The 14,555-nt window shown below is 35.7% G+C and overlaps 3 protein-coding genes across 3 annotated transcripts; 1 reads left to right on the top strand and 2 right to left on the bottom strand.

Annotated features, from left to right (window-relative positions):
* Window positions 1-588: 588 nt before the first annotated feature.
* LOC125207551 (agamous-like MADS-box protein AGL11) lies at window positions 589-5,497 on the top strand. The gene is made up of 9 exons (XM_048106942.1): window positions 589-721; window positions 1,366-1,563; window positions 3,215-3,299; window positions 3,370-3,431; window positions 4,207-4,306; window positions 4,725-4,766; window positions 4,867-4,908; window positions 4,998-5,158; window positions 5,265-5,497. The coding sequence occupies exons 2-9, from the start codon at window positions 1,382-1,384 to the stop codon at window positions 5,269-5,271; spliced, it is 681 nt and encodes a 226-aa protein (XP_047962899.1). The 5' UTR covers window positions 589-721; window positions 1,366-1,381; the 3' UTR covers window positions 5,272-5,497.
* A 755-nt stretch (window positions 5,498-6,252) lies between these two features.
* LOC125207550 (immune-associated nucleotide-binding protein 9-like) lies at window positions 6,253-7,798 on the bottom strand. Its single transcript, XM_048106941.1, has 5 exons — window positions 7,608-7,798; window positions 7,267-7,541; window positions 7,031-7,195; window positions 6,691-6,774; window positions 6,253-6,583 (listed from the first exon to the last, which is right to left on the bottom strand). The coding sequence occupies exons 1-5, from the start codon at window positions 7,756-7,758 to the stop codon at window positions 6,368-6,370; spliced, it is 891 nt and encodes a 296-aa protein (XP_047962898.1). The 5' UTR covers window positions 7,759-7,798; the 3' UTR covers window positions 6,253-6,367.
* A 1,065-nt stretch (window positions 7,799-8,863) lies between these two features.
* LOC125207549 (immune-associated nucleotide-binding protein 1-like) lies at window positions 8,864-10,597 on the bottom strand. Its single transcript, XM_048106940.1, has 5 exons — window positions 10,246-10,597; window positions 9,899-10,173; window positions 9,659-9,823; window positions 9,299-9,364; window positions 8,864-9,208 (listed from the first exon to the last, which is right to left on the bottom strand). Exons 1-5 carry the CDS (start codon window positions 10,463-10,465, stop codon window positions 8,993-8,995), a joined length of 942 nt encoding a protein of 313 aa, XP_047962897.1. The 5' UTR covers window positions 10,466-10,597; the 3' UTR covers window positions 8,864-8,992.
* Between the last annotated feature and the right edge of the window lie 3,958 nt (window positions 10,598-14,555).

Raw genomic sequence — 14,555 nt, 5'->3', positions numbered from 1 at the left:
GCCACACACTTTATATTGATGAGATTTTATTTTATATTTTTATTTCAAAATAATTTTCAATCATAATTGACTGAAATAAATTTGATCCAATGTAAATCAAAAGTTCGTAATCACAACATGAAAAATTGAGATTAATTTCCTATTAGTAATCCAAGGGATTTGTTATATAAGAAATCCACTTAATAATGCAATTAGCTGAAGAACTAATTTGGACTCTTGCATCCCATTTTATCCAACTAAATAATTATAATTAGATATTGTGTTGTCACGTGGAGTTCACAAAACCCTAATATGGTTGATTTCATTTAATAATCTCATTTCACTTCTTTTACTATGAACAAACCATCATTATTAATTATAAGTATTGATCATTAGCATGCAATAATGATTTTCAAAATCCTACACACACAAAAAAAGTTCTACTTTATTTTATTTAAAAAATATAAACAAAAAAAGTCTCTCCCATTTCCGTTTTTGGTGATTAATTGCTGCAGAGCTGATATTCATCACCAAGCCACAGTTTCACGCTTGATGTTTATATAGTAAGCATGTCCTTTTCATGCTCAGCTCTCTCTCTCTACAAACAAAGAAAGAGGTATATATGTATGATGATTTCATTCAATAGCCTTAGTTAAAGAGGTTTTTTTCAAGGGATTGTTGGAACTCGTGTAAGCTTTCGCCAAACCAAAGTTTTCGCCGGAAAATAGCAATTGCTTTCCAGGTTTGTAGAATTTTGCTTCTCCATGCATTTGGCACAGTTTCCAAATGTTTTTTATTTATTTTTTCTTAGCTAATTTAGCATTTCCTGAGATAGATCTGCAGCTCAAACTAAATAAATCGTGTTGTTTTTGCATTACTTAATTTTCCATCCTTTTTTTCCGTGACTAGCTAGAAGAATCTCTCTCTAGAGAAACTGGTTTGAATGAATTTGTGAAAATTTGTGATGTTGTTGGAAAGTGTTCGGATTTAATTTGTGTGTTTTTGGCTTTTGTTTTTTAAAAAAATAACAGCTCATTTTCAGATAAGAAGAGCTAGATTCACTGTTTTATTAGAAAAACAGTACGTGTTTTTGTTCATTTGTGTGTGAAGATCTGAAATCAGTCTCTCTTCTTTTAGTTTTTTTTACGTGATCAAATAACAAAAAGTTTCTCAAAGTTAATTTCTCCATGGAGAAATCTAACTGTGTGTGTGTGTGTTTACCTAAAAATGTGTAAACACACACATATACATACCTAGATTTCTAAAAAAATGTTGTGATTTTTGGACAAGATCTGATGATGAGTTTATGTTCATGTTCATGTCTGGATTTGAGCAATTATTTACAATTTTATTTTCCTTTCTCTCTCCCAATTATTGGGGAGGTAGCTAGGGTTGTTGAGAGATGGGGAGGGGAAAGATCGAGATAAAAAGGATCGAGAACAACACCAGTCGACAGGTGACTTTCTGCAAGCGTAGGAATGGCCTTTTGAAGAAAGCTTATGAGCTCTCCGTTCTCTGCGATGCAGAAGTTGCTCTCATCGTCTTCTCCAGCCGTGGCCGCCTCTACGAATACGCTCACAACAAGTAAATTCTGACGTTTTGTTTGATGTTATGCATATATTTGAATTTGATTTTCTTCTGGCCTAGCTTAATTCATCTCTTTTTATTATTTTAAAAATAAAATGTCATGAGTTACATTTAATTAGTGTTTATAATGCTATTTGTCTGTGTGTGAGAGAGAGGATTATGTCTCTTTATATTGGTTTTGAATATTCGATGAGACGATAACCTAGTTCTCAACTTCTCGTTGAGACCAATATAAAGAGACGATCCATGCCCGCCTCTCAGGTTGGGCCAAACGATGTCAGCAGTTTCTAGTGCCCTTAGAAGTAGAAATCCTCAAAGAGATCTGTACATTTTAAAAAATTGAGAAAGATTAAGAGGAAAGTACACCCAATAATGATCAGTATTAGAAGAAAATAAAAGTAATCATGATAAATATGTATCCAAGACAGCTAGGTATCATAAGAAAAGAATCTGACACCTCACAGCAGACAACACAAGCAGTGGTAAAAACAAGTAGTTTATGATTCTTTCACAAATTTGTTGTTCAAGACTTGCAGTTTTGCTTTCTGCAGGGTTTTGGTTTCCAAGGATTTCTCATTCTATCATTACATAAATCTCCACAATATTTTTGTGATTCTTGTATATCAAATTAACTGAAAATTTTGTCCTGTAGTACTGCTGCAGTGTTTCAAGATTAATACATGAACATCTCTATTGTCTTAGGTTGTTTGTCTCTCCAATTCTGGGACACACAAAGATGGAAAATAAAGTATCATAAGAAAAAGGGAAATTTGGATAGGGCTTGTGTAGATATCTCCTGGTCTTGTTAGAGCATAAAAATATAGGAATAGCTTTTACTAATAATTACTACTAGTACTCATATTGGATAATTTAGTTATGTAGTTGAGGATTAATTGTATGTCTTGAACATTTTGCTTTCACTATTTCTGCATATAATTTCTTGTATTAGTATGAAATATAATTACAGTAATTAATATCCTATTCATATTGCACTGTTTGTTAATATAAATGTAAATTATATTTTCATTTTTAAAATTTTATATTTGGAGACATGAATATGTTGAGAATACTATTTATATATATTCTTGAAATGAATTTGCTGTCACAAGTAGTATGTGTAGTCATGTCTTGTTGCTTCAACATTCCTAGAATCCATAGCAATTTATTCCTTTTCACATATTTATCTTTTCCATTTTCAGCTTACATGATTTCACCTTCTGATTTCACATAATGTGTGTGGATCTTTTCCAGCAATTCACATATAAATTCTAACTGTTCACTAGTTCTCATTTTCCACTTCCACTTCTAGTTTTCAAGATTTTATCTTTTCTCTCTCTTGCCTTTATGGATGAAAGTGTTAGAAAATTTACATGAACTTGTGTTACACTTTTTACATGCATGGACGAGCAAGTGAATTAATTACAAAGACACTGCTTTTGGAATATCTTGATATACCATGTGTTGAAGAATGGTGTAGGAGTGTTTTATTTATTACAGTTTATATGTTATTTTAATGAGTTTTTATAAATTATGTCTCTTGTTTTATTTATTACGAGTACTAGTTTTTTTGTTATATTTTTTGCAACACCATTTTAAAATCGAGACTGCATTTGAAAATTAATTAATTGGTGCTCATATATAATTTTAGCTGCATTACATCGATCATTGAGAGATACAAGAAAGCAACTCTAGATGGTTCAAATGGTAGCACTACTCAAGAAATCAATACCCAAGTAAGATTTTTTACTAATACTATTTAACTACACAAAATAAATGCATTTAACTTAACCTGCGTTGCTGCAGTTTTACCAACAAGAATCCAGGAAACTGAGCCAGCAAATACAGATGCTCCAGGACACAAACAGGTAATAAATATTTACTTGAAAAGACAGCAATTTGCATGCAAATGGTGCAACACCAGGAACTGATGTCCGAATATTGAGGAACCACCTTTGTGAAACCTTATAAGTTCTCCAATTTGCCCAAATTTGCTATTATATCTATATAAATTAATTATAAAAGAGTAAAGTCCAAATGTGGTCCCTAACATATGGCCGTTTTATCAATTTGGTACTTAACATTATCTTTTTGATTATTTGGTCCCTCATAAATAAATTCGGATCTGAATCGGTCCCCACTTAACAGAACCGTCAAAAAATAGACGATGACCGCAATTTGACTATGTTAAATTACTAATGGTAATTAATTATACCTAATTATAATTCTTTTCCTATTAGCAAAATTGGAAAAAAGATAGTATCAGTTGCAAAATGAAAATGAATAATTTGTAATTTAATAGGAATTAAGAATTATAATTAAGTATAATTAATTACCATTAGTAATTTAATATAGTCAAAATGCAATCACCGTCTATTTTTTGACGGTTCTGTTAAGTGAGGACCGATTCGGGTCCGAGTTTATTTGTGAGGGTCCAAATAATCAAAATGATAATGTTAAGGACCAAATTGATAAAAAGGTCATATGTTAGGGACCACATTTGGCCTTTACGCATTATAAAAATATTCCATCCATTAACAAAAAATTATAACATTGCGGATAACTTTAAATTTTAAAATAAAAACTGAAATTTGTGACTTTTTTAGAACTAATAGTGGATTACATATGGTTTAATTTCTGCAGGCATCTAAGGGGTGAAGGGTTGAGCTCTCTAAATGTAAAGGAGTTGAAGCAGCTGGAGAGTAGGCTTGAGAGAGGCATCTCAAGAATCAGGGGCAAGAAGGTAAATTTACATTATATAAATAAATAAATAGTTGGTAGACTACTAGTAGTTAATATCATAGTAACATCTAAACCTTCTTATGTCATACTTCCTTCTACTGAAAATAAATACTCCACATTTTGGAGTTTTTCAATTTGTTGAAAATTAATATGGTATTAGACTTTTTCCTTTCTTAATTTCATTAGGTCACCTCAATCTCCACATTTCTCAATCTTCATTCACAAATTCATACTACTAATAAATTTATTTAATCTGTATGCAAAAGGTAGAATGACATACAATATTTTTAATTGTCTACATGTGATCCAGTTTGTTAGCATTTCTTTGTTTGTGTAATAAAAAAAATATTCCTTTTGTTTCTGTAATTATACATATACTATCAGATAATTGTACTGAGTTTTTGCAATGTTGTTCACAGCATGAACTGATCCTTGAAGAAACTGAGTGTCTGCAGAAAAGGGTAAAGTTCTTACACTAAAACCAGCCAAATTATAACACAAAATCACTGCTTTTTTCCTTGACTCTTTCCCTTATTTTTACTTCACTTTGTCTCCCTGCAGGAAGCTCAGCTCGAGCAGGAAAACGCCTCCCTCAGAGCCAAGGTAAGTGACTTGAATGTTGCAAAATAAGACTTCTAATAGGAGACGGAGGTAATGTGATATGACACACGTCATTTGATGATGATTTACAGATTCAAGAAAATGAGAAGCTTCAGCAACTGAGCATGATGCCAGGTGGGCAAGACTTTGCCTTACAGGCATACTATGCAAGAAATATGCTGCAACTCAACATGATGGAGAGTGGATCTGGCTATGAAGCAGCTTCTTCAGACAGGAAAACCGTTCATCTTGGGTACATACTTACATATTTTCTACTACTTTTTTATTTTCTCAATTTTTTTAAAAAATTAGGGGGTTTTAATAACACATCCTTTTTGTGGGATATTTATTTGCTGCAGGTATTAGTTAAGTGAGTTTGTGAAACATTAGTGATGCAACTATGAGGGTGACTGCAAGTTTGGGGGTAACAAGCTTAAGGAAGTAAAAAACTTAGTATTTCAAGTGTTTAATTGGATCCAGTATAAGTAGTAGTGCCTGCCGTTTGTGGCTATGGATGATGATGATGATGATCTCAAGACATGAATTTGCTGATTTGTTGTGTTAATTTGTGGTCGGATAATTTCTTTCTTCATCACTGCACATTTCTTCTCTTATGTCAGCTGGAAATGCAATGGAACAAGCCCTCAATTTTAAACAAACTTAATACATCAAAGAAAATCATTTTGAGATTTAAAAAAAAATAAAGTTAATCTTCCTCAAATAATATTATGTTTATTCACTTTAATTTTCCTCAAGGTTTATTCACTTTAAACTACAAATAATTTCTAATCAGCGTATCTACGTACTCTAATATTATGTTTTGATTCGCCACATTTCAACAGCTAGATCCATGTTTAATAAATGTAAACTATTTGTATGAGTATTTAAAGTATTTTTTGATAGATACGGGTAAAAAGAAATGAAAGAAAAGTATGGGTAGTAATCAGATTTTATAAGCTCCACTATAATTAATCTAGCCATTTTTTTTTTAATAAAGTGCATATAGCAAAAATGAATTACATTCAAATCACAAGCATGCATATCAAGACAACAAAATGAGACATTCTTTGAAAGATATAAGTAGTTATCGCATGAAAGGCATGATAAAAAAAATAATTAACTTATTAGGATAATTAAAATGTTGTTAACAATTTTATACAGATTAACAAAATTATTCTTTAATGGTAAAAACACTGTGACTTTGTTGCTTTATCATAATATAATCCAAAATCCAAAAGGGAAAGGTAAACTCTTTCACGCAACCAAAACTTGAAAGATGAAACAAACATAAACACAACACAACATACTAATTAAACTTTCTGGAATCAGTCATAAGAGAACAAAAGCTAAAAGGAAAACACACACATTGAGAGTGCATCGCTATGTGAAAAACAAAACACTACACAACATAGCAAAAATCAAACATTGTTCTGCAAGTTCCTCTTTCAATCACATAATCAGATCACATGACGATACAATTAGGCTTACGATTAAGCTCCTCTTGGAGCTCCCAACTCCGATGATCAGCCCTGCTCAGGCACTCTCTCAACTCGTGCAACTCATGCTCCGCCTTCGCCTGAACTTCCAGTGATTTCAGATGTGCCTCCGCTCGAGCAGCTCTCTCCTCAGCCAGCATTGTCTCCAAGTTCGAGACGCTCTCCTTCATCCGAGCCTCAATCTTCAATGATCCCACAATACAATATAGAGATATGGATGTCACAAATTTTAACATACTGGAGTATAATATAATGTGTTGAGGTAAATTTATTGAAATTCAAACATTACCATTTCCACCAAACGGTCATACTGCTCTCCACCAGAAGGCACCTTAGTTGAATTCCCTTCGGCACCTTGTTCAATATGATCCTTCTACAAGCACAAAAATCTAGTTGATTCAGACTCTTAAGATTATGACAGATTATGAATTATATACCGATCATACAGATTAAGAATAGCTCTAAATTGAAGTACTGTGATTGTGAAATAATAAATTCAAAGTAGGACTATAATGGTAGAAAAAATCCATAATTAAGTAATAAACAAATCTTGAGTATTTTAAGTATCAATTTAGTCGAGAATTAAAAATATATAATTTGAAAAATAAGAAATGGAATACTTGACTGACCTTGATTTGTTGGAAGAGATGATTGGTGTATGGATTGCCTCCATTCACCTCTACCACAGTGTCAACAAGAGAGAGAAGCTCCTGCCTCTGTTTACTAAGCTTTTCTTCATCTTCTATGCAATTATTAAACACAAGATATCTATTCCCACACTTTTTCAGAGTCTCCTGATAAACACATGAATAAATTCTCTTAACAAGCATAAATAATACGACTCAATGAAAGAATGTTTAAATACCTTTAATTGATCAGGGCAATTTTTGGCGAGGAAATCATCAAGAGAAGTATTCTTCCTGAGAGCATCGCCGTGGGAGAAGACCACAATCATGTATTCAGCGATTTTGGCGCCAAATATATGGCAGAGGGTGTGGAAAGCCGAGGCTTCCTCATCAGAGAAGCGGTTTCTCAGCGACAGAACGAAGAGAAGTGCGTGGATTCCATCCTTGGCCAGATTAATGCACTGCGCGATCTCCTTCGCCATAGCATTTGAATCGACGGATGAATCGAACAATCCTGCCCCATACTACTATTAAGAATTCGAAATTGAAGAGCAAAAAGTTGATTTGGCAGATAGCAAACCAGGAGTGTCGATGACGTTGAGAATCCTTCCGTCGTCGAAGACGGATGTGTCGAGCTTGCAGGCGGCGGTGACGCCGCCTAAGCTGTGCAGGGATTCGAAGGCCTCTCGGCCGAGGAGGCTGTTGGCGGTGGCGCTTTTTCCGTTGCCCATCTTTCCGAGCAAAACAACGGTTCTGCTTCTGGAGTTGGATGATTCAGCCATTGCAGTTGCAGATATTTGAGGTTTGGTTTGGTTTGGTTGATTTGTGGAGTGGAGATATGGTTTTATTAATGGTTTGTTTCACTGCTGCATTTGCTATGCCAGTGGCGTTCCATATTCCGAGACGATTTGGAATACTTTTCAAATCTAATCAAAGTTGGTTCAATATTTTGCTTTCAATTTTTCATTTCCTGCTATACGAGTGGCCCGAGCCAATTTGCACCAATTTAACACACTACAACTTCTCTCTTTTCTATACGTCATACATCCGGCTCACGAGAACATGCACTCTTTCCTTTTAAATCCGTTCCATAAGAATATGCACTTTCTAATTTTGTAAAATATTTTCTATCTAATTAGGTTCGACCTATTCTTCATTAACAATAATTTAATTAATTTTTCTCTCTATCTCTCTTACTTTACCAATTTTACATTAAAACATGTGACGAACCCAAAGTACATTTTTTTGGGGACGGAGTGATTACTAAGTATTTAAAGCATCTACAACCATTTACACTAAATTCAAATCACGTTAAATATAATTTTACTCTAATAATTTACACCAAACTCAAAATTAAAAGAATTTTATCTACATTATACTCTTTTTGACTCATAAAATTTGAAAAATTTTTAGAATTGAATTTAGTGTAAACCTAAAAATAGATATTTTTCTTTAAAAATCCAAAATGGAATTGGTTTTGGAGTAGTAGTATTGAAACTAATTACCTATCCCATTTTAAATTTTAGTATACCCTTCAAAATAGTCTTATACACAATTTGAAATAGTTTCATGGAACTAAGATTTATATAGAGTGGTTCAATTAAAAACTACCAATGTGATAAATCTAAGCTGCACTTGAATGTAAACAGATCAACAGTGCTGATGGATACTAAGTTTAGTGCAATATTATCACAATTCTCATAAATGTTTGAATACGATTTGATAGAGAAATCAATTCAAAGCATGTTTGTAAATTGTAGCTTTCAAGAGAACTCGAACCAAAAAAAATATCCATGCATCATGAGGATTCTGTTGAATCGAAATTTTGATCACATAACAATCCAAGACATATCCAATTGAGCTTGTGTTCAATATTAAAACCACAAAAACCAAAAAGGACATACACAAACTTGCTAAAGCCAAAGCATGGTGTTCAAAAACACAAAAACAACGTACACCATCGCATTACAATATAACACAATTAGGCTTGCGATTGATCTGTTCTTGGAGCTCCCAGCTGCGATGAGAAGCCTGGCTCCAACGCTCTCTCAATTCGTTCAACTCATGCTCTGCCTTTGCCATATCTGCCAGCGACTTCATGTGCGCCTCCACGCGAGCTGCCCTCTCCTCAGCCAACGACTTCTCCAGATTCGAAATACTCTCCTTCAGCCGCGACTCAATCTTCAACGACACATCAATACAGTATTCAGAACTAGAAATAGTAGAAATTGATTTTTTGAATGTATTTAAGGTAAAAGTATTTAACATTACCATCTCAACCAAACCACCAACACTGATCTCATTCTCAGTAGATTTCCCTTGGGCAGCTTCATCAATCTGTAAGAACAAAATCAATCTATTTGTTTAAGACATTTAGATTCATCTTATTTGGCACAGTTTAAGAAGACTCATAACGATTTTCACTCCCCACAAGTATAGCAAACATATAAATAAAATTGAAAGGCAAACATACTTTAAAAGAAAGAATTACTCATAAATTTTTGAAATATAAGTATATCTAACCATAGAAATCATTTCAATATTACTAAAATATTCAACCCTTTGCAATAAATCTAAATCACTCTAAAAGAATATAAAATATTGTGATCAATCTAAATCACTTCACTCAACCTTGATTTGTTGAAAGAGTTCATCAGTGTATGGAGTGCCTCCATTTTCCTCTAAAACAGTGTCTACAAGAGAGAGAAGCTCCTCCCTCTGCCTATCGATCTTATCTTCATCTTCTGTCCAATTATCAAAGACAATAGTTCGATTCCCACACTTTTTAAGAGTATCCTGAAACAAACATACATCAATAAAGATAAGTATCTGAACAAACATATATAGAAGGAAACAAATAAGAGTAAGTACCTTCAATTGATCAGGGCAATTATCTGCCAAGAAATCATCCAACGTCAATTTCTTCCTAAGAACATCACCATGGGCGAAAACCACAATCATATAATCAGCAATTTTGGGGCCAAATATTTGGCAGAGGCACTCAAAAGCAGAAGCCTCCTCTTGAGAAAAGCGGCTTCTCAGAGAGAGAACGAGCAGAACAGCGTGGATTCCATCTTTGGCCAGAGTGATACACTTGGCAATCTCCTTGGCCATGGTGTTTGATTCGACGGTGGAATCGAACAACCCTGCCCCAATATCCGAGTATTAAAAATTGAATCTTGAAAAGACAGAAATGAGTGTGACATAGTAAAGCTCACCAGGGGTATCGATCACGTTGAGAATGCGTTGATCGGGTAAGACGGTTGAGTGGAGGCTACAAGCGGAGGTGACGCCGCCTAAGCTAGGCATTGATTCAAACACGTCGTGGCCGAGGAGGCTGTTGGCCGTGGCGCTTTTTCCGTTGCCCATTTTGCCGAGTAAGACTACGGTTCTAGCGGATGATGAATCGCCGCCGCCCATTTTTTCGAGTAATAACATTTCGAGGAGTGTAGATATGGATTTTATTATTACTACTGGTGTTGCTCATGTAAATTGTAATGCGAGTGATCTTCCATATTCCGAGATGATTTGGAACAATTTTCAACATCGATATTGAGTGACATTCTGCCTCTCTTTCTCTCTCTCTCCACTGTATCAGATGAAGAGTCGGATATTCGTCTGCAGATGATATAATTACATTAATACGAATGGCCTTTCCTAGACGATCGATCTACTTTTCAGGTATAAATGCAGATGATATAATGTAGAGTCTCCAGGGAATAAAAATTTGATTATCAATCAACTCTAAGATAAATAAATTTACTTACCTTGAAAATCCGTCCAGTGTTTTATTAACTTTTTTATAAGCTTAAAATATCTGAAAAAAATGTGGTAGTCTTAGGGCATCCATAATAGCGACGTCCGACCGGCGGTGGGTGGACGAAAATGACAGACGAGAGGTCGTCCGCAGGTGAAAGCGGACGTCAGTCGGGTCTATATACGGCTCGTTGCATTTCATTTCATTTACACAACTTGTATTAACGAGTTTCTCTTATTTCTCTCTACGTTTCTCATTCCATCAGTATTTAATGGCTAGTGGTACTGGTGGTGGCAGTGGTGGGGATGCTAATGACATAAGGCGGCGAATTAATGAAGAGTTGTGAGGTTATACGTCCGCCGAGATAAATCGCTTGATACAAGAGCACTTGTAGCAGCAACAGCAGCCGTCGGTACCTCGCCCCATCCATCATCGAGCTGTAGTAACCTGGGACCACATCGCTGTCCACCAACGGTTGTTTGAAGACTACTTCGCTGAGCAGCCGCGATTTGAAATAACTTTTTCCGGCGGCGATTTAGATGCACCGACAGCTATTTATGAGTATCGTGAACGCTTTAGAGCGTCGATACATATATTTCAGGTTCAGGGAGGATGCGGGTGGTAGACCCCGCCACACGCCTATACAGAAGTGCACTGCCGCAATCAGGCAATTGACCTACGGAGGCGCGACCGATATGTTCGAGGAGTACCTCCACATCGGCGAGACGATTGCCCACGAATGTCTCAAGTATTTTTAGAGCGTCATTGAGATATTCGCGGATAGGTATCTTCGGAAGCCTACCACCGAAGACTACCAGGCTCTGATGCAGATGCACGAGAATCAGCACTGGTTTCTGGGGATGTTGGGCAGCATAGATTGTATGCATTGGGAGTAGAAAAAACTGCCCTTCCTCCTGAAAAGGGATATACACGACCGGCTTCAAAGGCAAGAATCCCACGATGATCCTCGAAGCTGTAGCCGACTACCGGCTGTGGATTTGGCATGCGTATTTTGGGGTGGCTGGGTCGAGCAACGATATCAACGTCCTCTATTTGTCGCCCCTTTTCAACGAGTAATGGATGAGCGTTAGTTCGGCCATCAGTTTCGTCGCCAACGACAACCAGCATGAAATGAGCTACTATTTAGCGGATGATACTCTCGGTGGCCCGTCTTTGTGAAGACGATCAGATGCCCAATAGATCCAAAGAAGATCTACTTTGCAAAACGTCAGGAAGCGGCACGCAAGGGTGTGGAGCGGGCATTTGGTGTGCTCCAGGCTCGATGGGTAGCGATGATGGGTCCAATACGACTGTGGTATCCTGACTGCATTGTTGATGCCATGTACGCATGTATTATTATGCATAACATGATTATTGAAAATGAAGGTTCATAACTGATTGATTGGGCCAATGAAGATGCTGATGCTGCAGGTCCAAGCCACGATGATCACCGCCAATGTAAGAATGGGGATACCTCATTGGGACGTCAATCGGGTCCGTGCATTTGCCGATCTTCAAAGACAAGAAGCCGATATTCGACTCCAGAAAGATATAATTGAATAGTTATAGGTGCAGAAGAATACACATTGAACTATGTATTTTTTTTTCTGGTGAACTATGTATGTTTTTTTTAGTTTAAATATGTAATGTTTTTTTTAAATAAAATTGTTGCATTCTCAGTTCATATATGTGTCGAAATTTTAATTCTGTAATTGCATATTTATGAATTTGTGAATTTTTATTATTATGCTTGTCCACCGGGATGTCCGCTATTATACCATGAGATGTCCTTATGACGTGGTAGTGCTATGGGATATCCTTATGACGTGGCAGGGGGTGTTTTTTGGAATGTCCGCGGGCTTGTCTGCCGGAATGTCAGTAATGTGACAATACTCATAATTAATAAAAAAAACCCACCAATTTCAGTTCTCAATAAAACACATCCCAAAGAAAAAGGAGTTGCAACAATAACATTCATTAAAAAACCATACATAAAATTATTAGTGGTGTATTTCAGGAAAAAAAAATGATTACTATTAATAGTCTTCATCACATGACAGCACAAAACCCTCCCTGCTTGTTGTTGATCTTGTGTTGGAGCTCATTGATGAATGCCTCAGCTCTGCCAAGGCGCTCTCTCATATCAAACATCTCGGCCCGTGCTATAGTCTCTGCTGCCAGCGCCTTCTCCTCTGCCTCAGCCCGAAGAGCCCTCTCCCCAGCCAGCTGCTTCTGAAGCCTCAAAATTCACTCCCTTAGCCGCATCTAAACCTTTTAAGTTTTAATAAAACAACAATTACAAACACAAAAAAGCAGCTTTACTTCAAGTACTAATTCCTTTGTATTAAGGAAATATTTACTTCTTTCATTGAATTCAACATTACCATCTGGATGAGCCGCTCAAACTTCTCTTCATACAAAGAAAGATTTACATGCAAATCCAAATTCCGTTGCTTGTTCAGCCATGTCCGTTCCTCCCTTCTAAAAACACAAACACCGGCACCACATACAACCAACGACATCAAATGCATTTATAGAATCACATTATTAATACGTGATTTGGCATAGTTTCATGGAGCACGCATCATTTGATGTTTACATAAAGCATGGTTCAAATAAAAACTTCCTATTGTGATAACTCTACAAGAAACTTAGTATGCTTATGCACGAAACTCTACATTCAACAAATATTGCAAATTCAGTGCAGTAGCATCAGTGGCTTTATGCAGAAATCACACAATCATCTGTTTGAACAACAACCTAACTAAGCAAATTAACTAACATTTAGTTCAGCAAATAGATCAATAGTGCTGATGGATACTAAAAGATCAATAGAAATGAAAAATCATGAGGATTAACATGTTCACTCATAGTTAGTTCATCGAATAGTTCGTTAGTACAAGGCTTCCCACCATTCTCCTCAACGACATCCTCCACAAGTGAGGGAAGCTCCTCGCTCTGTGCAAAAACCTCACCTTCATCTTCACTCACATTATCAAATAAAGCAATCCTATTCCCACACATAGCTGTAGTATTCTGCATCTAGAAACACCAAAGCAAGAAGCATTTAGCATTAACAAACATATATCACAACAAACAACACAAAACAACCGAAAATAATCACCATTAACTGCTTAAGGTAATTACAAGCTAAGAGAGTGAGATTTGTGCTTCTCAAGAGATCAGCATTTGTGAACACAATAATCATAGATTCTTAATTTCTTGTATATTACACTATAACTATACATCAAATCATTTTTAGAAAATATATTTCTAAGCAATTTGAACTATTTCAAGCAAGATCTTATGTAAAGCTTGAGGCTTTGAGAAGAAAGGGCAGTGATCACTGCCTTTGATCTTGAAAACTCCTTCTGGAGGGTTTTCTCTTACCAGCTTTTCTTGGATGTCGGGCGAAAGGGCATTATCGTCCAACGTTTGAACGTAGAATCGCTTGCCTGTCTCATATTTCTCGACTGATAGAGACAACTTCTCCATCATTGGACCAAGAGGGATAGGCCTCATGGAAACCATTGCCAAAGCAACATCCTAGACCTAAAGCAAGAAGACGAAATGTCTATTAAACGATGAAATATCAGTTTATGTCTCGATATTTAATTATTTACCCCCTTCGTCATGTTCAAAGCGAAACATTGTTTTTCGGACACAAGATTTTACACATTGTTGATAAGTTTATTAAGTGAGAAAATAAAGTAGTAAAGATAATGGTGTTTCAATTTTTAGACTATAAATAGCCAACCTTTCGATATTTCC

This window comes from Salvia hispanica, chromosome 2, assembly GCF_023119035.1.
Source record: "Salvia hispanica cultivar TCC Black 2014 chromosome 2, UniMelb_Shisp_WGS_1.0, whole genome shotgun sequence".
Taxonomy (NCBI): domain Eukaryota; kingdom Viridiplantae; phylum Streptophyta; class Magnoliopsida; order Lamiales; family Lamiaceae; genus Salvia; species Salvia hispanica.
This window is presented reverse-complemented; position numbering and strand designations above follow the sequence as displayed.